General features: G+C 51.6%; 1 protein-coding gene across 2 annotated transcripts in view; it reads left to right on the forward strand.

The window, feature by feature from the left end:
• Positions 1–27,576, forward strand: part of CHCHD6 (coiled-coil-helix-coiled-coil-helix domain containing 6) — a 126,654-nt gene that overhangs the window by 55,939 nt on the left and 43,139 nt on the right. For both annotated transcript variants that reach the window (XM_032650283.1, XM_032650282.1), the window contains exon 5: positions 26,077–26,160. In XM_032650283.1, coding sequence (XP_032506174.1) covers positions 26,077–26,160 — 84 coding nt within the window. The remainder of the gene's footprint in view (positions 1–26,076; positions 26,161–27,576) is intronic.

The following is a 27,576-nucleotide window of genomic DNA, read 5'->3' on the forward strand; positions in this document are numbered from 1 at the left end:
AGACTTTTTTTTTTTTTGTGGTATGCGGGCCTCTCACTGTTGTGGCCTCTCCCGTTGTGGAGCACAGGCTCTGGACGCGCAGGCTCAGTGGCCATGGCTCACGGGCCCAGCCGCTCTGCGGCATGTGGGATCTTCCCAGACCGGGGCACGAACCTGCGTCGCCTGCATTGGCAGGCGGACTCTCAACCACTGCGCCACCAGGGAAGCCCTCCTTTAGACTTTTAATGTGGTTGTTTACACTGATTTTTGTGATTATTGAACCCGTATTGCATTTCTAGAATAAACCCCACTTGGTCATGCCGTGTGTGTGTGTGTGTGTGTGTGTGTGTACACATATATCTATGTACACACGTGTGCTGAATTTGATATGCTAATATTTTGTTGAGGATTTTTACATCTGTTTTCATTGTTATTAATTATTGGTAGCCTTTCTTTCTTTTCTTTCTTCTTTTCTTTCTTTCTTTGTAAATTTTAATCTGGTTTTAGTATCAGGGTAATGCTGACCTCATAAAATGATTTAGGAAGTATGGCTCCTATTTTCTGGAAAAGAATTTATAGAATTGGTGATGTTTATTTTTTTCAATGCTTGGAAGAATTTGCCAGTGAAACTATTCAGGCCTGAGATTTATTTTTCAAAAGGTTGACTATGAGTTCAATTCTTTAATAGTTCCTGGACTATTGAGATTATCTGTATCATCTTGGATGAATTTTGGTTGTTTGTAGGTTTTGAAGAATTGGTCCATTTCATCTAAGTTGTTGAATTTATATGTATAGAGCTGTTATTGTATTATTTTATCCTCTTAATGTCTCAGGGGTCTGTTGTGATTTCTCCTCTTTGTTCTTCATATTGGTAATTTGTTCTTCTGTTTTTTCCTTTGTAGTTTTGTTAGAAGTTTATCAATTTTATTAATCTTTTCAAACAACCAGCTTTTGGCTTGATGGTTTCTCAGTTTTCAATTCCACTGATTGCTGTTTTTAGTCTGTTTCTTTCTGTCCGCTTACTTTGAGCGTTTTTTGTCTTTTTTTTCTACTTTTTGAAATTAGAGTATAGAGTATTGACTTGAGACCATTCCTCTATTTCAATATAAGCATTTAGTGCTGTGTTAGTTACAAATTATCCCCAAACTTAATGGATTAAAATGACATTTACTATTTCAGTTTCTGTGGTCAAGAAACTTGATGTAGTTTAGCTGGGTCCTTTGCTTCAGGATTTCTCCCAAGGCTGCATTTAGGGTGTTGGCTAGGGCTGTAGGCATCCCAAGACTAGCTTAGGAGGACCCACTTGCAGGCTCACTCATGCAGGAGTCAGTGCCTTGGTGGCTGCTGGCCAGAAGCTGCCCTCAGTTTCCTGGCACGTGGCCTCTCCACTGGGGTGGTGACAACATGGCAGCTTGCTTCAGGAGAGCGAGCGAGAGAGAAGAGCCAGAGTGAGTCACAGCTCTTGTAACCTAATCAGGAAAGTAACACTCGTCACTTTTGTTGTGTGCTCTTCATGAGAAGCACGCCACTCAGTCCAGCCCCTGTCTAGTGAGGGGAGGGCCTTACACGATGCTGTGAATATCGTAAGACAGGGGTCACTGGGTGCTGCCTGTCGCAGAGGGTGTAGCTTTCTCCCCGAGCTCTACTTTAGCTGCAGCCCACAGAGTTTTAAAAAATACGGTAAAATGTACATTTACCGTGTTCACCATTTTTTTAAGAAATTTATTTTTAAATTTTATTCATTTATTGTTTTTGGCTGTGTTGGGTCTTCATTGCTGCGCATGGGCTTTCTCTAGTTGCAGGGAGCGGGGGCTACTCTTCTTTGCGGTGCACGGGCTTCTCATTGTGGTGGCTTCTCTTGTTGCAGACCACGGCGCAACGGGCTTCAGTAGTTGTGGCACATGGGCTCAGTAGTTGTGGCTCGTGGGCTCTAGAGCACAGACTCAGTAGTTGTGGCGCACGGGCTTGGTTGCTCCGCGGCATGTGGGATCTTCCCAGACCAGGGCTCAAACCTGTGTCCCCTGCATTGGCAGGTGGATTCTTAACCACTGTGCCACCAGGGAAGCCCTGGTTAACCATTTTTGATTGTGTAATTCAATGGCATTAAGTATGTTTACCGTGTGGTACAACGATCACCAGTGTCCATTTCCAGATCTTCTCATCACCCCAAACAGAAACTCTGTTCCCATCAAATAGTAACTCTCCATTCCTCCTCCCCCAGCCCCTGGTAACCTCTATTCTACTTTCTGTCTCTATGAATTTGCATATTCTAGACACCTTATAAAGATGGAATCATACAATATCTGTCCTTTTTTATCTGACTTGTTTCACTAAACATAATGTTTTCAAAGTTTGTCCATGTTGTAGCAGGTGTCAGAGTTTCATTTTTTTTTTAAAGGCTGAATGATACTCCATTGTATGTATTGAACACATTTCATTTATCCATCCTGGTGTTGGTGGACATGTGGGTTGTTTCTGTCTTTCGGCTACTGTAATGCTGTTAGGAGCATTTGTGTGAAAGTGTCTCAGTCCCTGCTTTCAGATCTTTTGGGAGTATATCTAGAAGTGAAATTGCTGAATCATACGGTAGTTTTATGTTTAAGCTTTTGAGAAACCGCAAGGCTGTTTTCCACAGTAGTTATACCATTTTTCGTTCTCACCAGAAATGCTCAAGAGTTCTAACATCTTCATGTAGCCTACAGATTTTGATGTGTTGTCATTTTGTTTTTCTTAGGTTCTGTATAAACACTGCATCATTAAAAAATTTTTTTGTGTCCCATGGTTTTTTAGAAGTGTGGTGCTTAATTTTCAAGTTTTTGAAGATTTCCCTGTTATCTTCTATTATTGAAATCTGATGTAATATATTATGGTCAGAGAACATATTTTGTATGATATCAGTTAATTTGAATTTGTTAAGCTCTGTTTTATGATCTAAAGCTGAAGGCTCCACGTATTCTTGAAACTAGTGTTTATTCTTTTGTTAGGTGAAGTGTTCTGTACATTTTAGATGGGTCCTGTTGGTTTGTGGTGTTGTTGACTCTTCTGTATTGTTGCTTATTTTCTGCCTAGTGGTTGTTTTCAGTTTCTTAGAGAGTTGTGTTGAAGTCCCTGACTGTAATTCCAGAATCGGCTGTTTCTGTATTCAGTTCTGTTATATCTGCTTCATGTGTTCTGGAGCTCTCTTTTGTGTACACACTTAGGATTGTTATGCCTTCTTAATGAATTGACCCTTTTATCATTATGTAATAACCACTTTTTCTCTGGTAATGTTCTTTGCTCTGAAATCTCTTTGTTCAATATTAATATAGCCTGTTTAGCTTTTTTGGATTACTATTTGCATGATACATCTTTTTCATGCTTGATCTTTTTCTTTAATATATAGTTTTTTTCATTGCTCTTTTTTTAGTAAATTTATTTATTTTTGGCTGCGTTTGGTCTTCGTTGCTGCGCACAGGCTTTCTCTAGTTGCGGCGAGCAGGGGCTACTCTCTGTTGCGGTGCGCGGGTGTCTCATTGCGGTGGCTTCTCTTGTTGCGGAGCACGGGCTCTAGGTGCCCGGGCTTCAGTAGTTGTGGCACATGGGCTCAGTAGTTGTGGTTCGCAGGCTCCAGAGCACAGGCTCACTAGCTGTGGCGCACGGGCTTAGTTGCTCCACGGCATGTGGGATCTTCACGGAGCAGGGCTCGAACCCGTGTCCCCCTGCATTGGCAGGCGAATTCTTAACCACTGAGCCACCAAGGAAGCCCCTGTACTTGAACTTTTAATCTACCTACACATAATTCTTTGCTAGCATGTAGTTTGGTCATTTTTAAAGCTGTTCTGAATTCTCTCATTTTAATTGGTGTGTTTAGATCATTTAAATTTAATATAATTAATGATATATCAGGATTTAAGTTTATCATTTTTTGTCTGTATCCACCGTGTTTCATTTCCATGTTTTTCCTTTCCTATCTTCTTGTAGGTTACCTGAACACTTTATAGTACCTCATTTTAATTCGTCTAAAGCAGTTTTGAGTATATCTTTTTCTTTTTTTTTTTTTAGTGACTGCTCTATGGATTCCATAGACTCCTTGCCACAGTCTGTCTACTGGTATCAACATTGTAGCACTTCAAGTGGGATGTAGAGGCATTACCACATTTATGTCTCTTCTCCCTCCCCCTTTAATGAAATGGTTGTCTTAAATATTGCTTTTGTGTATACTGAGAACCACTTCAGTGTTACAGTTTTTTACTCTCAAATGTCAAACATAAGAGGAGAAGCATCCCTGTCCTGTTTACTTTTCCATTACTCTTTCTTCATTCCTGAAGTTCCAAGTTTCTCCCAACTTTTCCTCCCTTCCGCCCTCACTCCCTTTCCCTTTCTCTCTTTCTTTCAAAATTATTTCTTTTCCTTTTGAAAAACTTCCTTTAACAATTAGAGCAGATGTGCTGGGAACAGATTCTTTTCGTTTTTCTTTACTGATTAGGTCTGTTTTTCCTTTACTCAGAAGTTATTTTGATGTGGACTTTTGGGTTAACAGCTGCTTTTCTCTCAGCATTTGGAAAATATGCCACTTCTTTCTGGCCCCCACCGTCTCCGGTGAGAAACCCACTGTTGCTTGAATCATTCTCCTGTAGGTAACGTCATTTATCTGTGGCTACTTTCAAGATTTCTTTCTTTGTCGTCAGTCTTCAAAAATTTGGTTATGATTTATCTGGGAGGGGATTTTTTTAGGTTCACCCTGTTTGGGATTCACTCAGCTTCTTGAATCTATAGGTTTTTTCCCACAAACTTTGGCAAGTTTTTAACCATTATTTCTGCAAATATTTTTCTGAATCACAAGTTTGCTCCTTTCTTTCTTGGACTCTAATGGTTTTTTGTGTTTTGTGTGGTTTTTTCCCAATTTTTACTCTAAACCATACTTTTAAAAGTTATAATTTTAAAACTTTTTCATGTGAAAGACTTGAAAGGATAAAGTTTATAGCATCCAGACTTTTCCTGAAAGAATTACTTGAGGGGCTTCCCTGGTGGCGCAGTGGTTGGGGGTCCGCCTGCCAGTGCAGGGGGCGTGGGTTTGAGCCCTGGCCCGGGAGGGTCCCGCATGCCGCGGAGCAGCTGGGTCCGCGGGCCACAACTGCTGAGCCTTCGCTCTAGAGCCCGTGGGCCACAACTGCTGAGCCCGCGTGCCTGGGGCCTGTGGTCCGCAGCGGGGGGGCCCACCGCGGCGAGGGGCCCGTGCGCCGCGGCGAGGAGTGGCCCGCGCTTGTCGCAACCAGAGGGGGGCCCGCGTGCAGCGACGGAGACCCGGTGCAGCCTAGAATAAATAAATAAATAAAATTAAAAAAAAAAAAAAAAAAAAGAATTACTTGAGGAAGCATTCCAGCAAAATTAGTAATGAACCCAATAAGAAATAAATGGGGAAAAATGGTAGTGATTCTTTAATAGATAGTGTAAACTTATATGAATAATTTGTATATATATATACACGCACGGCACCCACACACATATATATGCTGTGAAACTGTTTCTCCTCTGTCTTCTGGAATCACCAGTGAGATCTGACAGCTCTTATGCTTCCTACTGTTGTACTTTCCACAACAAACTTGTTTTAGGCTAGCTGTGCTCACCTTTGGTTTCCCAACTGCAGTGTCGTGGAAGAGGCGTTGTCCTGTTAACCTCCATATATCTGGTCCCTATCGCAGTGCTTGGTGAATTAGACATCAGCGAGTCTGACTGGGTTGAAATGTGGAGAACAGGTAAGTCAGGAGAGGCACGTCAGCCAATGTATTTGGTCCTCTGGTCTTATTATTTTTCAACTGAAAATATTCCAGTCATGTTTAGCTCCAGAGCCGTGTGCCCATCCTGAGGGGCCGAGGGCTGTGGCCCCCACAGTGACCCTTGGCTGTGTGTCCTGCCCACTGGGAGCTCACAGTCCGGCGGGGCCTGCACGGGAATTACTGCAGCACAGGAGGACCTGGGTGTGAGCCCTGGTTCTGCCGTCTGTGCGGCGCCATCCCCGATGAAAGCGTTAGCCAGGAAAGCATGTAGGAAGCACTTGATGTGTACTCGGCACTCCGTGAATCTTCGTCTTTTCCACTCATGTTTCAGGAAGCTGGAGACCTTTCCCCCGGCTGGTTTAAGGGTCGGGCGTATCAGATGTGCTCGTCTCTTCAGGCCATTTCTGGAATGGTTGCGTACAGAGGCAGGGGAGAATGGCAAAGCCTTGAAGATCCAGCTCGTTCGGGAGTCCAGTGTTGGGAGGTTTCATTCTGCTTTAGCTTTGGGAAAGCAGTGTCCTCTTTCAGGCAGAGGTTGGGGGTTCTTTGGTTTGAAGTCATCTTATCTTGAGGGCGGAGGGGAGGGGACTTGAGTCCCTTGAGGGATGAATAATGGTTCTCAGCCTGACAGGGTGAGTGGCAAGCAGGCGTGAGGCCTCCTGGGCCCAAGGGATTGGGTCCTGAGTTCTGTCCTGGGAGCAGACGGGTGGCATGTGGCCTCGGCTGCGTGCAGCCTCGGGGTGGACCGTGCGCCCCCTCATCTGCCGGGTCAGTGGGCGAAAGCCAGAAGCGGCAGAGCCCGTGGAGAGCAGTTCTCTTTTCTCTTTGCAATCCTGTACCTTGGGGTTTTGCCAGATAGATTTTCCTCTGGCTTTTTTTTTTTTAATGAACAGTTTTCCAGGCAGATGTCGGAAAGCCACTTCTAGGGCATTGAGAATTACCAAAAAAGGCCCAGGCTTCCTCTCCCCGTCAGCTGACTGCGATTCCACATCTGTGCTGCTCGCAGAGGAGGAGAGCCTCCCGGCCTGGCCGCGTGCAGCCCCTCCCGCCCTGCACGCCCCCTCCCCTGGGCCGGGTCAGTGCCGCCAGGCGGCCGTGGCGCACGCTGAGGTTGGTCATCCAGGCCTGGGCTCTGTCCCTGGGCCGTTTGCCTCCTAGCAGGGCTTCCCCTGCCCAGCAGGTGGCCTGCGGAGCCCGGTGCCAGCCCTAACCCATGTCAGCGTGGGTGGGCCGGCCTGGGGAGCCCGGCTGGCAGAGGGCGGGGTTCCAGCTTGTGCTCCTCTTGTTTTCCATGGAGCCCTTTCCTGACCCTCCTGACTCAGGGACCTTCTCCCCTGGAGTTGTGTGCATGTGGGAGGCCCTTTGCCATGGGGATCACGGACGAGTTTCTCCTGTCCGCGAATAGGTGCTCTGGGGCGTTTGACGCCGGCCCCTCTCAGGCTCCGTGGATGCCTGCCCAGGGCGTGCGCGTCCCTGGAGACTCACGTCGCTCTTGCACAGGTGACCGGTACCCTTGGACACGGCCGGCCTGCCTTCCACTCTGTTTATTACCTGTACTGGTTGTGACTCTGTATTGAATGTAGTTTCTAAGAGGAAAAAAACGAACACATATGAAGTGATAGCCTATCCATGTGGGCCCAGTGTTCTCGGATGCAAGTCACCATGGCAACCTGGTGGCCTTCACGTCTCACCAGTTAGGAAGATGAACTCTCCTGCTTGCAGATGTGAGCAGATTGGCCATTGTTGTTCAGTGCTCCGTGCCGGCAGGCCTTATGACCTGGAGCTTCCTGGATGGGGAGGGAGGGCAGCAGACGGAGGCCTGGCCCCACCATCCCCCGTGCCTACCTGTTGTCTGAATCCGTTCTCTGTGACAGCCTGGCCCTCCTGCAGCGGGCTCGGCATCGCCAGTGGGTCTGAGGAGGCCTCTGTGAGTGCAGACTGGGATGCTGGCCTTGCGGCTGTGGTGTGTCTGCTCCCAGGCCCCTGGGGAGGCCGGGCAGGTGCGAGGATGGATTTTTAAGGTTCAGTTTGGTAGGTCAGCTTGCAGCTGCTGGTGTGGTCCAGGTAGCTCTGCTGTCTCTCTCAGCCTCCGTTTTCGCTGGCTCAGCCCGTTCTGTAAAGCCCGCCTGTCCTCTGAACCACACCCCATCCCCCCACCCTGCCCCACCACATCATAATGGGAAGGTGGGCTTGCAGGCTCCGGGTTTAGGCTCTTTTTCCAGAACACATTGAGATCAGGTGTGGGGACGTGGGCCTGGGCTTTGACAGCTGCCCAGAGGGTGATCTCTGAGCCATTGTCTGAGAACAGGCCAGGCCTATTCCTGGGCAGCTTGGCTTCCCTGGTCCACTGTCTGAGGCCAAAGGGCCAGGCTCTGTGTGCTGCCTGAGGGCGGTTCCAGCAGAGAACAAGACATGCTCGCCCCTCAGGTCTGTCCCGTGAAGAGGCCACGCAGGCAGCAGCGACACGGGCTCGCCTGCCCCTGTGCCCCCGCCCAGGCTGCAGCCTGTAGCCCATAGCCAGGCAGCGAACGGCATGGTCGCATGGAGGCCGGCTGGCCGTCTGTGTTCCTCAGCCCTCGCCTCCGAGTGTCCTGAGATCACAGTGGCCACCCCTGATTGAGGCCTCTTGGGGCAGACAGGTGTCTAAACGGACGCCCGCGTGCGTGTCGCCGGCTGCTCGCCTGTGAGTGTGTGCACGGGGCATGTGCGCCCCAGCAGCCCCAGAGCCCCACACAGGGAGCCCCTCAGGCCCGGACCCCGGCCATGTCCCTGAGGGGCGTAAGGGCCTGGCTCTGGGGGAGGACTCCCCGCCTAGGAAAAGCCAACGGAAGGAGCCTTTCTAGGCCGGCTCCTGGCCTTCCTTCGTTACAAGAGGCCATGTGACTTAGTGGAAAGAGCCAGCTTGGAGGCCGGCCTGGGTTCCAGTCCCGGCCCTGCCACTTGCCGGCAGTGTTCTTGGGGTGGTGGGCAACCCTGGCGGCACCACTGTCCTGTCTGTGCCCGGGACCCCTTCTCCAGGGAGCCGCCCTTCCTCTGCTGGAAGCTCTTACTTCTAATGAGCGGGCCTCCTTCTTACTTGGTCAGGGTATTTAAAAAATATATATATTTTTTATTGAGGTACAGTAAGAAATGCAGCGACCTTAAGTCAGCACACGTTTCTCCCCAGGTGTGATAGCACCTGCATGAAGATCCGGCTCACTTCTGTATCACAGACAGCCCCTTGGCCCCCTCCTGGTCAGCTCTCCCCACAGATGACACTGGCCAGCCTCGGCCACCATGGGTTGGTCTGCCCTCCCTCACTCGGTGCCCTTTCTCCCCGTCTGCTGTGCTCAGCTGTGCTTTCCCTGTTCCGTGGCTGGGTAGCATTTGTCTGTGGAAACCACAGCTCACTGACCAGGCTGCATGTGGACATTTAGTTGTTTCCAGTTTGGGACCCCGATGAGCGATGCATTTTCGTACGTGTGCTTTGTGGACATAGGCACTCGTTTCTGTTGAGTCTTTAAGTGTAGTGGAGCTGCCACGCAGTTTTCTCAAGTGCTTCTATGGATTTCCGTTCCCTCCAACAGCGCGTGAGAGTTCCGGGGCTCCGGTCCCCACCCCCCTTTCTTACTGTCAGTTGTTTTAGTTTGAACTATTCTGGTGGAGAAGCAGTGGTTGTGACTTGCATTTCCTGATGATTGTGGAGGTTGAGTACCTTTTAAAATGTTTATTAGCCATATAGATAGCCTCTTTTGTGAAATGTCAGTTCATATCTTTTACTTATTTTTTAAAAAATTGGTTTTTTTTTCTATCAGTTTGTAGGAGTTCTTTATATATTTTGAATCTAGTCCTTTGTTGAAAATATATAATGTGCATATATCTTCTCCCAATCTGGGGCCTGCCTCTTCACTTTCTTAATAATCTCTTTTGTTAAGTCCCATTTGTCACACTTTTTTTTTTTTTTTTGCGGTACGCGGGCCTCTCACTGTTGCGGCCTCTCCCGTGGTGGAGCACAGGCTCCAGACGCGCAGGCTCAGCGGCCATGGCTCACGGGCCCAGCCGCTCCGTGGCATGTGGGATCCTCCCGGACCGGGGCACGAACCCGCATCCCCTGCATCGGCAGGCGGACTCTCAACCACTGCGCCACCAGGGAGGCCCCTGTCACGCTTTTCTTTTACATTTAATTCTTTTTGTTTCCTGTTTAGGACGTCTTTGCTTATACGGTGGTCATGAAGATATTTTTCATTGTTTACTGTTTTCTTCTAGAAGCACTTAAGAAAATGACAGCTTATTGTAGATATCATTCACATATCATAAAATTTACCCTTTTAAGGCATACAAGTTATTGTTTTTAGCATATTCATTGAATATTGCAGTAATCACCACTAATTCTAGAGCATTTCACACCATCCCCCCAAACCATTACCATTAGCAGTAATTCCCTATTTCCCCAGCCCTGTCCCCTGGAAACCATTAATCTATTTTCTGTACCTATGGATTTCCCTATTCTGGGCATTTCATGAAATAGAATTATATAATATATGGCCTTTATGTCTGGCTTCTTAAACTGGGCATAATAGTTTCAAGGTTCATCTATGTTGTAGCATGTATCAGTGTTTTATTCCTCTTTTATGACCAAATAATACTCCATTGTATCGATGGACCACATTTTATTTCTCTGTGCATCAGTCGATGACATTTGGGTTGTTTCCACTGTCTGGTTATTATAAATAATGCTTATAAAAACGTTCATAAGTAAGTTCTTATTAGACATAAGTTTTCAGTTCTCTTGTATTGTTATTACTTGGTAGAATTATTCATGTATATGGTGACTCTTACCTTTATCCTTTTGAGGTTCTACCAGACTGTTTTCCGAAGTGGCTGCACCATTTTACATCCCCAGCAGCACATGCTCCGTCCTTGTCAACACTTGCTATTGTCTGTCCTTTTGCCTAGAGCTGTTCTAGTGGGTGCGACTGGCAGCTCTCTGTATTTCCCTAATGATTTTGAGCATCCTTTCATGTGCTTATTGGCCATTTGTATATCTTCTTTGAAGAAATGTCTGTTCAGATCCTTTGCCCTTTTTAAGTTAGGTTATTTGCCTTCGTATTTTTGAGTTGTAAGAGTTCTGTGTACAAGCCACTTGTGAGATAAATGATTTGCAAATATTTCCACCCATTCTATGGGTATCTTTTCACTTTCTTGATGATGTCCTTTGAAACACAAAAGCTTTAACTTTCGATGAAGCTCAACTGATCTACTTTTTCTTTAGTTATTTGTGTTTTTGCTGTCATATCTAAGAATCTGTTGCCAAATTCAAAGTCCTGAAGATTTATCCCTATATTTTCTTCTAAGAGTATAAAGTTTCAGCTCTTAAATGTAGGTCTTTGATCCATTTTAAGTTTTTCTGTACGGTGTGAGGTAGGAGTCCAGCTTCTTTCTTTTGCATGTGGATGTCCTGTTGTGTTAGCATCATCTGTTGAAGGACTGTTATTTCTCCATTGTATGGACTTGGCACCCTCATTGAAATCAGTTGACTGTAAATATAAGGGTTTATTTCTGGCCTCTGAATTCCTCCCATTAATTTACTCATCTATCCTCATGTCAGTAGCACACTGTCTTATTACTGAGCTTTGTGGTAAGTTTTGAAATCAAGAGGAGTGAATCCTCTACCTTTGTTCTTTTTCTGATTCTTTGGACTGTTCAGGGTCCCTTGAGATTCTGTATGAATTTTAGGATGGATTTTTATGTTTCTGCAACTGTTCAGGGTCCCTTGAGATTCTGTATGAATTTTAGGATGGATTTTTATGTTTCTGCAACTGTTCAGGGTCCCTTGAGATTCTGTATGAATTTTAGGATGTAGTTTTATGTTTCTGCAAAAGAAAAAAGTCAGTTGAGATTTTGATAGGGATTGTACTGATGCTACCTTTCAATTTTTAAAAATCTTTCTCATTTAGGTCTCTAATCCAGTGTGAATTAAAGTTTGTATAAGGTACAGGTAGGGATATACATTTATTACAAAGGTGACTCTTCCCTCCCTGGATTGCAGGAGAAACCTCTGTTGTTCATCAGTTAACTTTCTGTGTGATGGCTGTTTCTGGACTCTGTTCAGTTCAATCGGTGTCTTTCCTTTTATAGTAGGTCTGATTATCTAGTGTATTAGTCCTACAGTTTTGTTGTTTTCAAGATTATTTGGCTTTTCTAGGTTCCTTGCATTTCTATATCAATTTTAGAATCAGTTTGTCAGATTAACATCTGTAGATTAATTTTGAGAGAGTTGAAATCTTAACATTCTCGAGTCTTCAGTTTCTCCCCCCCACCATCTCTCTCTCTCTCTCTCTCTCTCTGTGTTTAGGCCTTCTCAGCAATGCTTCATAGATTTCTGTGCAGTGATCTTAGATTCTCTTTTGTTAGATTTACTCCTGGGTGTTTTATATTTATGGATGCTAATGAAAATGGTGTTGCTTTTCATTTTAATTATTTTTAGTTATTACTAGTATATAGAAATGTGATTCATTTTTATTTAATTTTTATGACATTGTATCCTGCGACTTTGATACATTTACTTATTAGTCCACGTATTGTTGTGTAGTTTCCTTAGGTTTTTCTACATACAGTCATGTCATCTGAGTGTCATGGCAATTCTACTTTTTCCTTTCCAGTTCAAGGATGGGAATTTTTTAAAATTTCATTTATTTTCTTACCTTGTTGCACTGGCTGGACCTCCAGTACAATTTAGGATAGAAATTATTATCTGGGTGCTGTTCTCTTAGTTGTGGACATAGGGGGAGATGATCAGTATTTCACCGTTAAGTCTAGTGTTAGTGCAGGTTTTATAGATACTCTTTGTCAGATTTCTGGGCTAAGTTGCTGAGTTTATCGTGAGTATGTGTTGAATTTTATGAAATACTTTTCTGAATCTGCTCAGGCCCATGTGTTTTCCCCCTTTGTTCCATTAATGTGGTGAATTGTAATTGATCGTTTTAAAGGAGAGATTATTGAGGTATAATTTACATACAGTAACCTCAGTCCTTGCTGTCCAGCTCTGTGACGCCCCTGCAGGGCGTGGCCCAGCTTCTGCTCCCACCCTGGGGCCAGTTTGTACGGAAAAGCCCAGATGGGATCCAGTCAGTGAGTCACCGTGGGGGAATCCTGGAGCTCTTGGGAGTCCATAGGGAAGGAATCCTGGGCTCAGGGGATCAGGGAAGGATGGCACCCAGGCTGGGCTCGAACTTCCTGCCGCCCTCTGCCTGCCTGATGATGAGAGATCCACTGTTCTCGTAGCTAAACTGCGGGCTTGTGAGCAGGGGTGTGGTTTAAGCGCAGAGCACCGGCTTAGAGCCTGCAGAGGAGAAAGCAAGGAGGCTGCTGAGCCAGGAGTCGGGTCTGCCCTCCCCTTGAAGCTGAGGCTCCCTGTGCTGGCTCCCGTGAGGCCCTCGGTTCCCCAGGCCGCCTGGGGATGGGCAAAGGCGGGAGCGCTTGCCTCCCCACATGCTCCTTTTGGGAGAGCACCTCCTTGCCAGGAAGCGTTGCCGTGTCCAGCCCAGAACCTCCGGGCAGCGCCTTGGCCCAAGAGATTTCTTGTTGCCGCCTCGCCTGTCATTTCTGGCTCTGGCCTGCCCGTCTCTCCGGACGCCTGGGCTCTGGGGGCCTGTGGGGCTGAGGGGAAGGCGGACGCCTGGGCTCTGGGGGCCTGTGGGGCTGAGGGGAAGGCGGACGCCTGGGCTCTGGGGGCCTGTGGGGCTGAGGGGAAGGCGGACGCCTGGGCTCTGGGGGCCTGTGGGGCTGAGGGGAAGGCGGACGCCTGGGCTCTGGGGGCCTGTGGGGCTGAGCGGAAGGACTGGGCTGAGTTGGGGCGCAGGTGCCACCGCGTCAGGGCCGCCTCTGGCATCAGCTCCTGGTGTCCCTCCTCCTGTCGGAGTTGCTGGTCCCTGTCCCCTGGCTGCCATGTCATCCCCTGTGTCCTAACTGGGTACCTGTGGCCCTGGTAACAGCCAGGATTCTTTGGTTGGAGACCAGCTCTGGCCTAAATAAAAGGATGTGTGTTGAAAGGGTATGGTAGCCCCGGACCTGTCAGTCTGGAGCCTGTATGGGACATGACACCAGCGTCTTCTCCTTTGGGGCCTCTGCTCAGGGTGGTCCCCGCCGGGCCATGTGTGGTCCTTCCGAGAAGAGGGAGTGTTGAGTCTTGGGGGGAGCCGGTGGGGGTCCGCCGGCCTGCTCTGCACCCTTGGCGACGCCCTCCTGCGTCCCAGGGACCTGTCACCACACGCCTGCTTCTCGCGTTCCAGCCAGGAACTTACCAGTTTTATTGATCTTTTCCCAAAACCCACTCTTGACTTGGTTGATTTTCTCTACTGTTTGCTTTCTGTTTCCTCGATTTCCACTCCTGTTCTCTTATCTCCTCTCTTCTACTTACGTTGGGTCTAATTAGCTGGTTCGTGTTTGTTTTCCAGCTTTGTGGGCTGGACAGTGGACCGTGGACATTTCGGTTCCTCTTTGCTGAAATAGGTGTTTAAACCTCAAGTTCCCTCTAATGAGCGTTCACTGAACAGCACGGGCAGGTCAGGGTCAGCCTGAGGTCGGGCAGAGTTCATGTGCAGGGCTCGGGGCTCTCCTCACTCTCTAGCGTGGCCCCGAACTCAGATTTCTCGTTTTCTCTTCCGTTTCTCGGCTCCCAGTGTGGCACCAAATGGGACCAGTTCTTGAAAACTCGTGGGAATGGCGGCCCCTCCTGCCGTGTCCTCCTCCCACATGACAACGACCCTCCTCCCACATGAAACCGTGTCCAGGCCCTCGTGTCCTTGTCTGTTGAAGTAAATGCTGACTGAGGAGTGAATGATGGGAAATGTGAAAATGGAGAAACAAAGAGTAGCTGTTGGGCTGGGGAACTGGGAACAGCTGAGACTACAATTCTGCCACATCACAGAATCACCGAACTCCCAGTTCCCTGACGGATGCAGACAAAGGCCTGACGCACGTTCCTAAGTTGTTTGTGCGGGAAGCTGACCCACCAGATGAAAGCTGCTGACCACAAGCACGTAGACCCCCAGACGTGTTGAAAGCAGAAGATTGATGATGCTTGATGCTTCATCAAGGTGAAACTTCACCTTGATGCCAGCCGATCCCAGGGCTGTCCACGAGCTGAGCACGCCCTGCTCCTCGCTCCCGCTCCAGGAGGGACACGCAGTCTTGAGGGCATTAGCCCGCTGTGGCCCGCTTTGCTCCTTCACCCAGAACTCTGTCTCCACGTTTCTGTCTGGCACTGGTGCACAGAGGCTGAATTTCAGCAGCAACCTCCTGGCTGTGCTTGCTCTTCTCCAGGCCCTTCAGACGGTTGCCTCTTCTGTTTGGTCCAGAGCTTGTCAGGACGCTTGGTCCGGGAGGAGCAGTTCTGCCACGTGGGCCGCGGGCCGTCTGTGTCCATAGACGCCGTAGGGCTCCCGCCGCAGGTGGGGACTGGAAGGGGGCCTGCCAAGACAGGCGTGTGGGCAGCTTCAGTCGGGCCCCCCCGACAGCTGCTCCTAGGAGCTGAACCCCCATCTCCATTTTTGTGCAGGGGCCATCGCCCCAGCGACCTGGAGGCCGCACGCCGGGCCCTCCCCGCCCCTTGCGGCCCCTGGATGAGACCTGTCCTTCCCTGTCTGTAGTCTTTTCTCATGGAGGCCAGGTCAGGGACACATCCTGGGTCCCGGCCTCCTCACTGGTTGGCTAAACAGGATGTTGGCCACAGGGTTTTCCTCTTCTTTGCTATCGGCTTCCAGCATCGCCAGAGACTGGCCTTTGCAACGGGCGATTCTGAGTATTAATGTCCCTTGTTGAAACTCTCAGTGCCTCCCCATTGCTGAGACCCTCACCATGGCGCGGGCGGGGTCCCTTGGGCCCCATTCCTGGTCCCTCCTTCCCCTCCCCCTGCTGCTCCTTCGCTGAGAGGAGGGAACAGGACGACTGAGGGTCTCCGGCTCCTGGAGTTGCTGAGCTCCCCATAAGGGCACTGGCTTGTTCCCTCTGTTTCCCGGGTCCCTGGGAACAGGACTCGAGCGGCAGCCTGACCCGGTAGGGGGGCTGGTATGGGACCAGGTGAGCAGAGCCACCGCAGGCCCGTGAGAGGATGACGGGCTGGGTGGGAGGGCCCCACGTCGTCGCTGTGGGTCGAGCAGCTTACAGACCCAGCCCTCGAGTCACGCTTTCCCGGGCTTAGAGGTTAGTGGGACAGAGGAGGCCCAGAGACACAGTCCCCATGGGGGGGCTGGGGGTGTGACGGGAGGCTCACGCACACAGATGTACACGCATGTACGTGTGTACACACACCCGCACCCCTTCAGCACTCAGCGGGGCGGAAACCCCGCACTTGCCCCCGGAGCAGGGAGGCTCCCCCTGGGGTCGGGGTGCCCGCTGCACACTCTGTGGCTGGGTCTGCCCCCACCTTGGGACAGCTCACCTCCGTCCTTGGCCCCGGTACCGAAACCTTGGGACAGCTCACCTCCGTCTTTGGCCCCGGTACCGAAACCTTGGGACAGCTCACCTCCGTCCTTGGCCCCGGGACCGAAACCTTCTGGCTCTTCCCAGAAACTCGGTGCCTCTCTTACGGAGGCGCAGAGCGTGGCTGCGCGACCAGAGGCCCTGAGCTCCGGGCCGGCCCTGCCGGCGGCATCCACGCGTGGACAGTGGCAATCATGGGACGAGCTGTTTGTTGGACAGCAAGTAGATAACCTCCCAGGAGATTCTTGAAGGTTTGGCCCTCGTGTAAGGGCCTGAGTTACGCTTCTGATAATGCGAACGTGTAAGTTCAGTTCTGAGGACGAATGGCCAGTGCCTACGTGCTAGGTGCGCTGCCGGATGGACAGAAGGGGCTTGCGGCTTCCCCCACAGAGCGCGGATGTTTGCAGGGGGTCAGTAGATCGCTTGGCGTAACGATAGTGAGAATAACTATACAATCTATTTAAGTGCCCCGGGAGCACAGATGGGAGAAGCTGGTGTGTTTGGATGCCGAGGGAAGAGAAGATACGACGGTCAGATCTTGACTGCAGCCACAGAAACCAGCCCCGCTGTTGTGAGCAGGGAGGGAGGCTGGGGGCCGGGATTCAGGGGACGGTGACTGTCGGGGCCCAAGCCAGGTGCCCGCCCCGACGAGTCATCCCCAGCACACCTGCCCCACGTAGAAGTAGGACGGCACACCCCTGCCCACACACCCCACGGCGGGAGTTTGCGGGGGGCTGGAGAGTCCAAGAAGAGAGAGCATGTGGGCAGAGCCCGGAGAATCGGCCAGGCTGGCAGGCAGGACGCAGAAAGAGGCGTTTCTGGTACAGAACAGTGGGGCAAGAGCAGAGCCGTGGAAAGCCTGGCGCCCGTGGAGGGGGCGGTGCTTGCAGGTGGTCGAGTCGAGGTCAGAGAAGAGTGGTCCTTCAGTGCCGCCTCCCCGTCGTCCACGACGTGGCCTGGCAGAGGCTGTGGGCGGGCCTGCGGGGTCTGAGCAGACTTCGGGTTGGCCCCGAGCCATCGTGCGTCTTGAAGGCCATCAGGGTGGCCGCCGCCGTCCCCTGTAGCCTGGCCTCTGGGCTGTGCCACGGAGGCCCCACGCCAGCGCTGGGGCGGCTCTTCCAAGTTCTCGGGTCCTTGTGGCCTCAGCCCAGGCCGTGGGAGCCAGCGGGGCTGGTGGGACAGTGCTGCCCGGAGCCCGGATCCCTCTGGCGGGTCCGAAGTTTGGCCCGCCTGCCTGCTGACAGCCGTGTGCTCGGGGTGTGACCAGGCCCCTGGCCACCCGTTCCTGGTGAGTCAGGGGCTGCCCCCCACCCCCCGACCCGGTCACCTCTGAGCACGTCTTCAGTTCACATCAGGCCGGGAGGATGCTCTGGACACCTCGGCACGGGGTGGGGTGGGGGGAGCCCCCACTCACAGTGGCCGGCTCTGCCCGTGGCCTGGTTCTGCGCGAGAGCCGTGGCCCAGGCACCGCTGTGTTGAAGCCGTGTCTCTGAGCCCCGATACCTGCAGTCGTGTGGGGCGGCGAATGCGGCCCCTCCCCCCGCCAGTCTTTTCAGCCTGCAGATCTGAGCGCAGTCACTCCTCTGCCCGACCGGCTTATTTCAAGCGGCGTGTTGTTACCCTGCGCTGAAAGACAGCCCCTGCCTCGCTCCCAGGCGGGGGTTTATTCTCCATCATTACTTTCTAAAAGGTGTTCGGCTAGAAGATTGCCTATTATTTCCTCTGTGAGCCTCTCCTCACTGCCCTTGTGTGGCGACAGCTGACACAGCCACAGGGGACGCTCTGTGCGCCTGCCCGCGAGTCACCACGCGTGACAAGAGGGAATCAGGACGTCTTCCTGGGCAGCAGCCTTCCGGTTCGGCTTTTATGAACTGGGTTTAAAAAGTAAATGTCAGATCGTATCGGTCTCCTGCTTAGAGCTCTTGGGTGCCCCCTTCCTTTCAGCACAGCTGACCTCTCTCCTCTCCCCGGGCCCGAGCGCAGCAGCCTGTTCCCCCGGGAAGCCTTCGCATTTTTGTCGCCTCCTCAGAGGCCTGAGTGGTCACCACCCCCCTCTCTGGCTGCCCCCGTCCTCACAGCCCTTCCCCACGTCCGTCTGGCATCCTAGCCGCTCATCGGCATGTCCTCAGCCTGCTGTCCCCCTGGTGTGTGCCTCGCTCCGGGAGGGCTCCGGACACACGAGCCGCCGGGACGCTGTGGTGGCTGATAGTCTGAACAGGCAGAGACTGGGAAGCAGCGGGGCCTTGGTGTGGCGAGAAGCAAGGCCGGAGAGGGTCGTGCAGTGCCGGGGAGGGGAGGGCACCTGCAGACGGGCCCAGCACTTGGCTCTGGGAAGGAGGACGCACGGCCCCGGGCAGAACTGCTGTCCACGCTGGGTTCATGACCCGTTTTCCAGTTTCTCGTAGGGAAGTCCAGATGTTTTTCTGTAAAAATCCCAGTTTGGTAAACGCTGGTGACCAATTCAATTGAAAACCAAACCAAACCAACACCACCCAGTAGACCAGAGGAGGACCAGGCAGTTCATGGCCGTGAGCGGGCCTCTCCTTCCTTCCCTCCCTCCCTCCCATCTTTCATCCTCTCAGCAGTGACCCTCGCTGACTTCACAGCTTCAGTCCCATCCTCCGTGCCGCGTGGAGAGGTCAGGACTGTGACCCAGTGGCCCCCGCTGGGTGGCCTTCCCGGAGGAGGCTGGGCAGTCCCGGGCTTTCCCCAGCAGGAGCCCCACGCGGCCTGTCGCTCTCCCCAGCCCCCTAGGCAGCCACCGTAAGCGGAGTTGTGTGCGTGGTTACATTTAGTTTCCTGACCTTTACCCTCCTGGGCCGGAGCCCTCCTAGAAACCTCGGGGATGGGAGCACCTTCCAGGATGGTTTGCGTGGAGACCCACACGTGCTGGGACTCTGTCCCTCTGGGGACACCTAAAGTCTTCGACTTCAGCACCTCAGCTCTGCGTGACCTCACTGTGTGGCTCTGGGTGACTGCATCACCCTGTGCGTCGGTTTTCTTGCCTTTTAAGTGGGTTTAATGGTTCCCTCCAAGCCGGACGGTTGGGTGAGTTGAAGGAGCACTTGCGTCATTGTTTATAAACCGTGGCCACGTGGTCACTGCGGTTCTTCCTGGCTCGGCCCTGTCGTCCAGGAGTCGTCTCTGACCCCTGCTTCTGTTACAGTCGAGGTGGTGCCTTCCGCCCAGCACCTGGGTGCTGCTGAGAGGAGGCGAGGGTGCAGAGCGCGGGGCTGACGGATCAGATGCGGCGGACGCGCCTTTTCCTGGTCACGTTCTCTTCTTACTCTGCTGCCTTGGAACCCCCCTGCCCTGTGAGCCCTCCCTGTTTAGTTGTTCTGTCAGTATCTTGAGAGACGTTAAATTCCTTGACTATGATCGTGGATCTATTTATGTTCTTCTTTAATCTGTCAGATTTGTTCTATGTATTTGGGATTTTTGTTATCAGGTGCATACACGTTTATAATTGTTATCTCTTCTTGACTAATTGTCTCTTTTATGATTGTGAACTGCCCTTCTTTATATCTGGTAATATTTTTTTTGTCTTGAATTCTCCTTTATCTGATATTAATATAGCTGTACCAGCTTTCTTATACAGCAAGTTCACCGCATACAAATGAGTTCTGTTCCGAGAGCGCATTCGTAAGTCCAATTTGTTCCTAAGTCCAACAACGTTAGCCTTAGTTAGTTAGGTACCCAACTAACACAATCGGCTACATAATAATGTACTGTAATAGGTTTATAATACTTTTCACACAAATAATACATAAAAAAACACAAAAAGTAAAGAAAACATTTTTAACCTTGCAGTACCTTGAAAAGTACAGCAGTGCAGTACGACAGGTGGCACACAGGGGCTGGCATCAAGTGAACAGGCAAGAAAAGTTACTGACTGGAGGAGGGAGAGGAGGTGGAAGATGGCAGAGCTGAAGGATTGCTGGCGATAGGAGGCAGAGGGCAGGCTGCAGTTTCACTCACGCCTGACGTTGTGGAACGCACGTTCGCATCCTTGAAAGTTCGCAGCTCGAAGGGTCGTGTGTCGGGGACTTACCGCGCTTGGTGTGCAGGATACACCTTTTCCCATTGTTTAAAACCTGTTTGTATTATTTTTTATCAATAACATATAGTTGGGGTTTTGTCTTTGCATTGGTGTGTATGGTAAGCAGAATAACGGCCCCCCAGAGACGTCCACCTCCCAACCCGCAGGACCTGTGAATGTACTCTCTTGCATGGTAAACAGGGCTCTTCAGATGTCACTAAGTTAAGAATGTGTGGTGGGGAGACTATCCTGTATTATCCAAGGATGCCCAGTGTGATCTCAAGTGTCAGGGAGATTAGGAGAAAGGGAAGTCAGGGAACGATCAGGGAGAGAGGGAGACAGGAGAGTCAGAGAAGGAGACGTGATGACAGTAGCAGAGGTCAGGGCGACGTGGGGCCGTGAGCCGATAAATGCAGGCGACCCCTAGACGCTGGGAAGGGCGAGGAAACGGGTTCTTCTCCAGAGCTTCCAGAAGGACACAGCCCTGCTGACCCCACGCCTGTAGCCAAAGAAGACCCATTCGAGACTTCTGACCTCTAGAACTGTAAGAGAATAAATGTGTAGTATTTTAAGCCACTAAGTTTTTGGTAAGTTCTTACAACAGCAAGAGGGAACTAATACAGGGGTAAGTCTGTTTCTATTCAATATCATTGTTGGTGTGAGCGCATTTAAATTGACCGTTTGTTATTTGTTTGTTCCGTCTGTTCTTTGTTCCTCTGTTGCTGCTTTCTTGTAGATGTTTTTTGAGGGAAAGGGTGGAGACGAATCAGTACATTTTAGCATTTCGTTTTATCTCCTCTACTGACTCTTTACTTGTGCTTTCTTTGGTTACATTTTTAGTAGTTATTCTGGAAATTACTTTAAAAAAAATCTATGCTCAAGAAGGATTCTGTTACTTCAGGAATTATTTAAGAACTTCACAAAAGCACCCTGCTTGGGAGTTTTCCGAGCTTCTCAGATCTATTTGTGGTCTTTAATTAATTTTGGAATATTCTTGGCCTTTATCTCTTCCCTTTTCTTGCCCCATCTTTCTCTTTTCCTACTAGGGCTTCAGTTAAAGGTATGCTCTGTCGTTTAATATTGTCCCGTAGGTCTTGGGGGCCCTGTTTCATTCTATTTTTCATGCTTCGTCTGCTTGGGTTTCAGTGTGAGTAATCTCTAATCATTTGTTTCCAGGTGCATTGCCTCTTTCCTCTGCTCTGTCCCGTTTGCTAAGGAGCCCACGATTCCTTGCGTTTTTGTTTGGTTCTGTTCTAGTTTGGGTGGTGTCATTGAAGGTGGAGGAGGGGCCTCTGAAGACCCTCTCTTCCATAAAAGCAATGAAAACAGACAGAGCCTATTTTTTCAGAACTGAAAGTTAACCAAAGACTTGTGGCCATCCAGGGGCATTTGTTCAGGAAAAATGGGTGAATCTCAGTAAGGAGAGTGAGGTTTGTGGCATTTCAGATTGTCCTTATTCCCATCCTCCTTTTCCCAACCTAAGCAGTAACCTTGAAAGCCAGCAGACACAGTCTTGGTAAAACCCAGCAGCCTGGCGACCAGTGCACGGGGTGGAAAAGGATTGGAGTCCTTCAAAGCCCCGTTCCCAGAGGTCGTCTTCCTTCTTCCCGTCTAGGGGTTCCCTGGAGGACCCCACTCACAAGGCTGACTTCATTTCACGTGACTCAGGGATGCCCTGGGGTCGTTTGCCGTAAACCATCAGAGGCCATTGTTGAACGGGTGGAGGACAGTTGGGTGCAGACAGTGGGGTAACCTGAACGCTAGGCAAGCAGAGCTACAGGAAAGAGGAATGTGGGAGGCTTTGAAAGGCTCCGGCGTTCTGCTGGGAAGCTGGAGGCCACATTCTGGCTAGGGCTGTGCACGGGGAGATCTCCGGACACCCACACTGAGACGTGTCGCAGCCAGACTGTCAGAGGCCGCAGTCAAAGAGAGAATCTTGAAACCAGCAGGAGAAGCCACTCATCACATGCAAGGGACTCTCTGTGAGCCTAGCGGCTGGCGTCTCCTCAGGAGTAATGTAGGAAGTCTCCACGACTTCCCATGCGGTGCCCACCCTTTCCTGCTAGCGTCTCTGCCGTGTTAACCCTGGTGACTTTGAAGTCCCTCTGGGCTAACTCCGGGCCTTTGTTGCATCTGGCTCTATCGAGTATTTCCTCTCTATGGTACATCTTTATTTTCTTGTGTGTGTGTGTGTGTGTGTGTGTGTGTGTGTGTGTGTTTAAATGTTTGATTGAATGCTGAACCTTTTGGGTAAACAAAACAGAACAATGGGCACTGCAGTATCTATTTGTGCCAGGGAGGGTTTTCCTTTGTTCTGTGAGACCCTTAGTGCGGGGACTGGGTCCCTTGTGAGTGGCATGCAGTTGGATTTCCTTTTTCTTCCTTTTACCCAAAGTGGTCATCTTTTTCCTTTAAGGCTGAGGTTATTTCGCTCGTGGTCTATATTCATTATCTGTTGCTAAATAACAAGTTACGCATCTAGTGATTTAAAGCAGTAACCACGTATGACCTCACGGTGTCCGCGGACACCTCACGCTGGACACCTCACGGGTGCTTGGGGCTGGGACTGGGCTTGGCTGGGCCTCTGCCCCTGTCTTCTCGTGGCTGCGGTCCCGTCCCAAGGCTCTCGGGCGATTGGACTGAGGCCCCTCAGCTCCGTGCCACAGGGGCATCTCTGGAGGGCAGCCCACAACACCAGGGAAGCTGGCTCCAGACCGAAAGCATGACCTTTGCCCCTGGAACTGCCCCCTCTCGCTCCAGTCATAGCTGCTCATCAGGATTTGGGTGTCACTCCAGGGCCCGAGACCGGGGATGTGGGATCCCGGGGGACCATCTCAAAAGCTGTGATCCCTGACTACTTATACTGATTCCCGCAACCTTGCCTGGTCTTTTCTGTTCCGTCCTCTCCTCCCCTCATTCTCCTCCAGCCCCCGCCTCCTCCGCTCGGACCTCCCCTTCCTCCCCCTGCCCTCCCGATGCGTCCCTGTCCCCCGAGCAGCCACAAGGCAGTTGGACTCCGGCCCGTGCTCTGCCCTCGAGTTTTCTGGCTCCTCTGTTGCTGTGCGTCCTTGTCCCCGTTGCAGGACCAAATCTCTCTACTGCGTCCCCATTTCCTAATTTCCCCCTGACCGCCCTCAGCTTGGGGCTTATCTCATGCATTTGATTCCTTGTTCCTTGAAGAAATTTACATTTATAATATTTACCTACTTGGGGGCTTGCCTGTTTCAGGTTCATTGCTTCTTTTTTAATCAGAAGTTCATTTATCTTTTTGAGCACCTTAAACTTACATGTTTAAAATCCTTTATCAATTGGAAATTGGAGCACTGGCTGAATATTTGATGGTGTTAAGGAATTCATGTTTTTTGGTATGCAATGCTACTGGTTCTGATCAGGAAAATAAAAGTCTCTATCTTTTAGAGGACTATATTGAAGTATGTGCAGATGAAGTGACCTGCTGTAAGGAATCTGGGGGGAGGGAGGGGTGGGCGCTGGAGGTGAAACAGGATTCCCGTTAATCATTTTTTAATATTTCCTTTTTTTAAAGTTAATTAATTAACTGTTTTTGGCTACAGCGGGTCTTAGTTGCGGTGTTGCAGGATCTTCGTTGTGGCATGTGGGATCTTTCACTGTGGTGCGTGGACTTCTCTCTCTAGCTGTGGTGCACAGGCTCAGTAGTTGCAGCGTGCGGGCTTAGTTGCCCTGTGGCACGTGGGACCTTAGTTCCCCAACCAGGGATCGAACCCATGTCCCCTGCATTAGAAGGCGGATTCTTAACTGCTGGACCACCAGGGAAGTCCCTAGTTTATCATTTTGAAGCTTAGTGATGGCTATCTGGGTTTTTTTTTTAATTTTATTATAAATTTATATTTATTTCACATCATTTAATATGTATTTTAATATTATAATATCCGGGTTTATTTAGTATTATTTTAGTACAGTAATACAATTTTGCATAATAAAAAGTTTAAAAAGCCGTGTCGTAACGTCCCATCGTGTGAATTTCGTCTGGAGCGAATTCGCATCAGCTGCTGGTTTGACGAGCAGCCGTTCTAAGCTTACGCTTCCTCGCCGTCTTTGGTTTGCAGGCTTGTTTTGAGCACAAGTTTTGGTTTTGGTCTTGTTGGCTTTGTTTCCCTCCTATTTCCTGTCTCCCTGCCGAGCATTTTCGTGGCAGCCTACGGCTGCCCCAAGTACCAGCCAGTCCCCGTGCCACCCAGCTGTGGCCTGGGGTTCACGGCGCTGGAGCTGTGGCCTCTGGGCTGAACCCAGCTTCCGGCAGATCGAGAACCACGGCCCGACGTGGGGTCCTCAGGATTCTCAGGTTGGCTTCTTATTCTGGGGGAACCCTGGGCTCCGGGGACGAAGCTGGCCCCACGCCCGCCTCTGCCCAAGGCTGTGGCTTTGGCCTCACCTGCCTCTGTGCCCGTCTGTTCTGTTGGACGTTTGCATCTTGTTATCCGCCTTGCGTTTGGAGCAGGGCAGGTGCACTGAGCGTGCTCATCTGACAGTTCCCTTCACTTCCCCCTTCAGAGACTGTGACCCCAGAGCGGGCATGCGTAATGGTGACATTTTACCTTTGTGTCGGAGACAGTGTGCTTTATGCAGTGTTTTTCCCCAGAAGGCCGACTGGGAAATGTCTTAGGGAGAACGACGGTCGCTACCCTGCAAGCTGTCCGCCTGTGGTTCCCCAGCCCGTGTCCATCTGCAGTTGTCCTATTTTTCTGTCTCTTCTGCTGGGATCTAAGCTCCATGAGGACAGGAGCTCCCCCTCACCCCCAGTGCCCCAGCCCCCTTACAGGCGTGTGTGTCACATGGCAACACCCGCTAATGTCTGGCTCTGACCTGAGGCCCACCGGCCTGCCATGCGCCAGGCAAGGGCCGGACGGTGGCTGCTCTGCAGAGTGGGCACCTCCGTCCGCCAAACCTGTGTCACCGGCACAGCCTCTGGTCCAGGCGCCAGCACCGGGCGTTTGCGCTACATGCACTTTCTACGGCCCCTGCGCCAGGCCAGCCCTCGTTTTTCTCAGGCCGAGGCAGGCCAGGGGCCCTGACTCAGGGAGGTTCCGAGGGCTCCGGGGACACGGGCCTCGCCGTCAGGAGGACGTGAATTCCCGCTTCGTCTGGTGCAGCCTCATTGTGCGTGGGCCTAACGTGACCCTGGCCTTGCCGTTGGGGTTTCCTTTGACCCCTGCACAGCCCGTGGGGGGAGCCATTCCGGGTTTATGTGTCACACATGCGTGAGCTGGCGCTTGGGGTCAGGGACTTGTTGAAGGACCCCCGGCTGGTTGAGGGTGGGGAGGGGGCTGGCCCGGGTAGCCTGCTGTGACCTTGTGGGGGTCCTCGGCCGTGTGCTCCCGTCAGGAGGCCGAGGGGCAGCTGTCCCGCGAGGCCTAGGATTCTGGGTTCCAAGGCTGCTCACCTTTCAGCTCCCTGGCCCTTGGAGACAGGTGGTCTGCTCAGCAGAAGGAGGACATCTGGGCGTGCCTGCCTCTCAGAGCTCAGGGAGTGAGTCGGCGGCACATGTGCTATGGGGACGGCACAGTGCTTCTGGCCTGCGCGCCTTGAGGCTGCACAGCTTCCGTCCAGGCCCTTCTCTGCCCAGGCTCGACCCCAGCTCCGCTCGTGGCTTTGAGCTTCGGGCCGTCACCTAAGCCGCCCTGTTTCTGCGTTGTGATGGGGCCCTTGTCATCCTGCCTGCCTTTGGGGACCATGGGGCACATGTGCACACGCTTGCCCTGGCCAGTGCTGCAGGGCCCCCCTTAACGGCGGTAGCGACGTGGCACTGCGTGGGCTTCCATTTATAGTTCGCCAACGGCTGACTGGACTCTGCTCTCCTCGCAGGCCGGGGAGCTGGAGAGCCGAGAGGCGGAGCTGAGACGCCGCGACGCCTTATACAAGGAGCAGCTCGGGCGCCTGGAGAGGCAGGTGAGTGGTCCGGCGGGGGGGCGGCCGGGCCCCGAGCTCCGGGCGGGCTCAGGAAACTGACCCCGTGAGCTGGGAAGAGGTAGTGATAGTGTGACCATCGCAGTACCAATACACGAGCGCTGCTACTGATTTTCTCCTGGGGGTCAGGGATCAGAGGGCCCACCTGTCGTGGAGCGGCTGGGCCCGTGAGCCGTGGCCGCTGGGCCTGCGTGTCTCCCGCAACGGGAGAGGCCACGGCAGTGAGAGGCCCGCGTACCGCAAAAAAAAAAAAAAAAAAAAAAAGACCCTGAAAACGTGGGAGGCGATGGTTGGCAGGTTAACGCTGGCTCTCCCTATGCCTGAGACCCTGGCCAAGCCACCGAGTGCCTGCTGTCCCTGCGGGTCCTGGAGTCCCTTGTGTCGGTTTGGAGCTTTGAGGTTGGCGGTGTCTTGCAGGCTTGATGGCAGGCACGTGCGCTGGAGCCTGCCCGTGGGGACAGAAGGGGGTCACCCGTTGGTGTCTGGGGGACGCCAGGCGTGTGAGGCGTGCAGCACGGAGGGTGACTCTCCTCTGGTTCTCCGCCTTACGGCCGTGCTCTGCTTCTTTCCCACCGCCTTCCCGCTCGTCCTGGGTCAGGTCCAGACTCCTCACATAGGCAGATGGGCCCCTTCTTTTAAGTAAGGTTTGCCTGCGTGCTTGTGAGCATTACTGAAAGCTTCCAGAAGAGGTGTGCAGACGCTTAAACACTAGCATCTTGCAAAACAGGAGCTGGGTCCCTGGAGGGAGGTGGGGCGGAGGGGGAGAGAGGCTGGGCCGGCCCAGTGGGCCTTCTCCGGGGACAGATCTGCTCCTGTAATTGCTGGGACCACGGAGAATCTTCTCCAGCTGCTGTTGCTATTGTATTTTTATATAAATTCCGCCTCCGTTTTTGAATGCTCAGACTTTGACATTTTCAGCTTCTGCACCTTCCAATCATCAGGCTTCTTTTTTTTTTTTTTTGGTTTCCTTTTACGCTTGGAAATTGATGGTGGAAAGCTGTTCGGGGCAGACTTGGAACAGCGGCTGGATCATCCTCGACCCCTCAGCAGCGGGGAGCCAGTCGGGGTGGGGAAGGTCGGGGTGGGAGGCGCAGAGGCCCGTTGCCCGGAGGACGCCGTCTGGACCCGGCCGTGTGATCGGCGTTGACGGGCAGGAGAGCCCGCGGAGTCCAGACCGGTGTTCAGGGTCAGGGACTTCGTGACCCTTCTGTGCCCATGACGGTTATTCCTGAGTGAGGGGAGAATTTTTGGTGGGGCGCCTGTGCCTCGTGATCTTTCTGAGCAGTTGTTCCCGGTGCCCAGGTCGCCAGGCTGGAGCGAGGAGGGTTCTCCTTTTCCCGCGGAGAGGGGTGAGCTGCCGCGTGCACAGCGGCCTTGCCAGGGTCTTGGCCCAGGAAG

Source organism: Phocoena sinus, chromosome 11 (genome assembly GCF_008692025.1).
Source record: "Phocoena sinus isolate mPhoSin1 chromosome 11, mPhoSin1.pri, whole genome shotgun sequence".
NCBI classification, from domain to species: Eukaryota; Metazoa; Chordata; class Mammalia; order Artiodactyla; family Phocoenidae; genus Phocoena; species Phocoena sinus.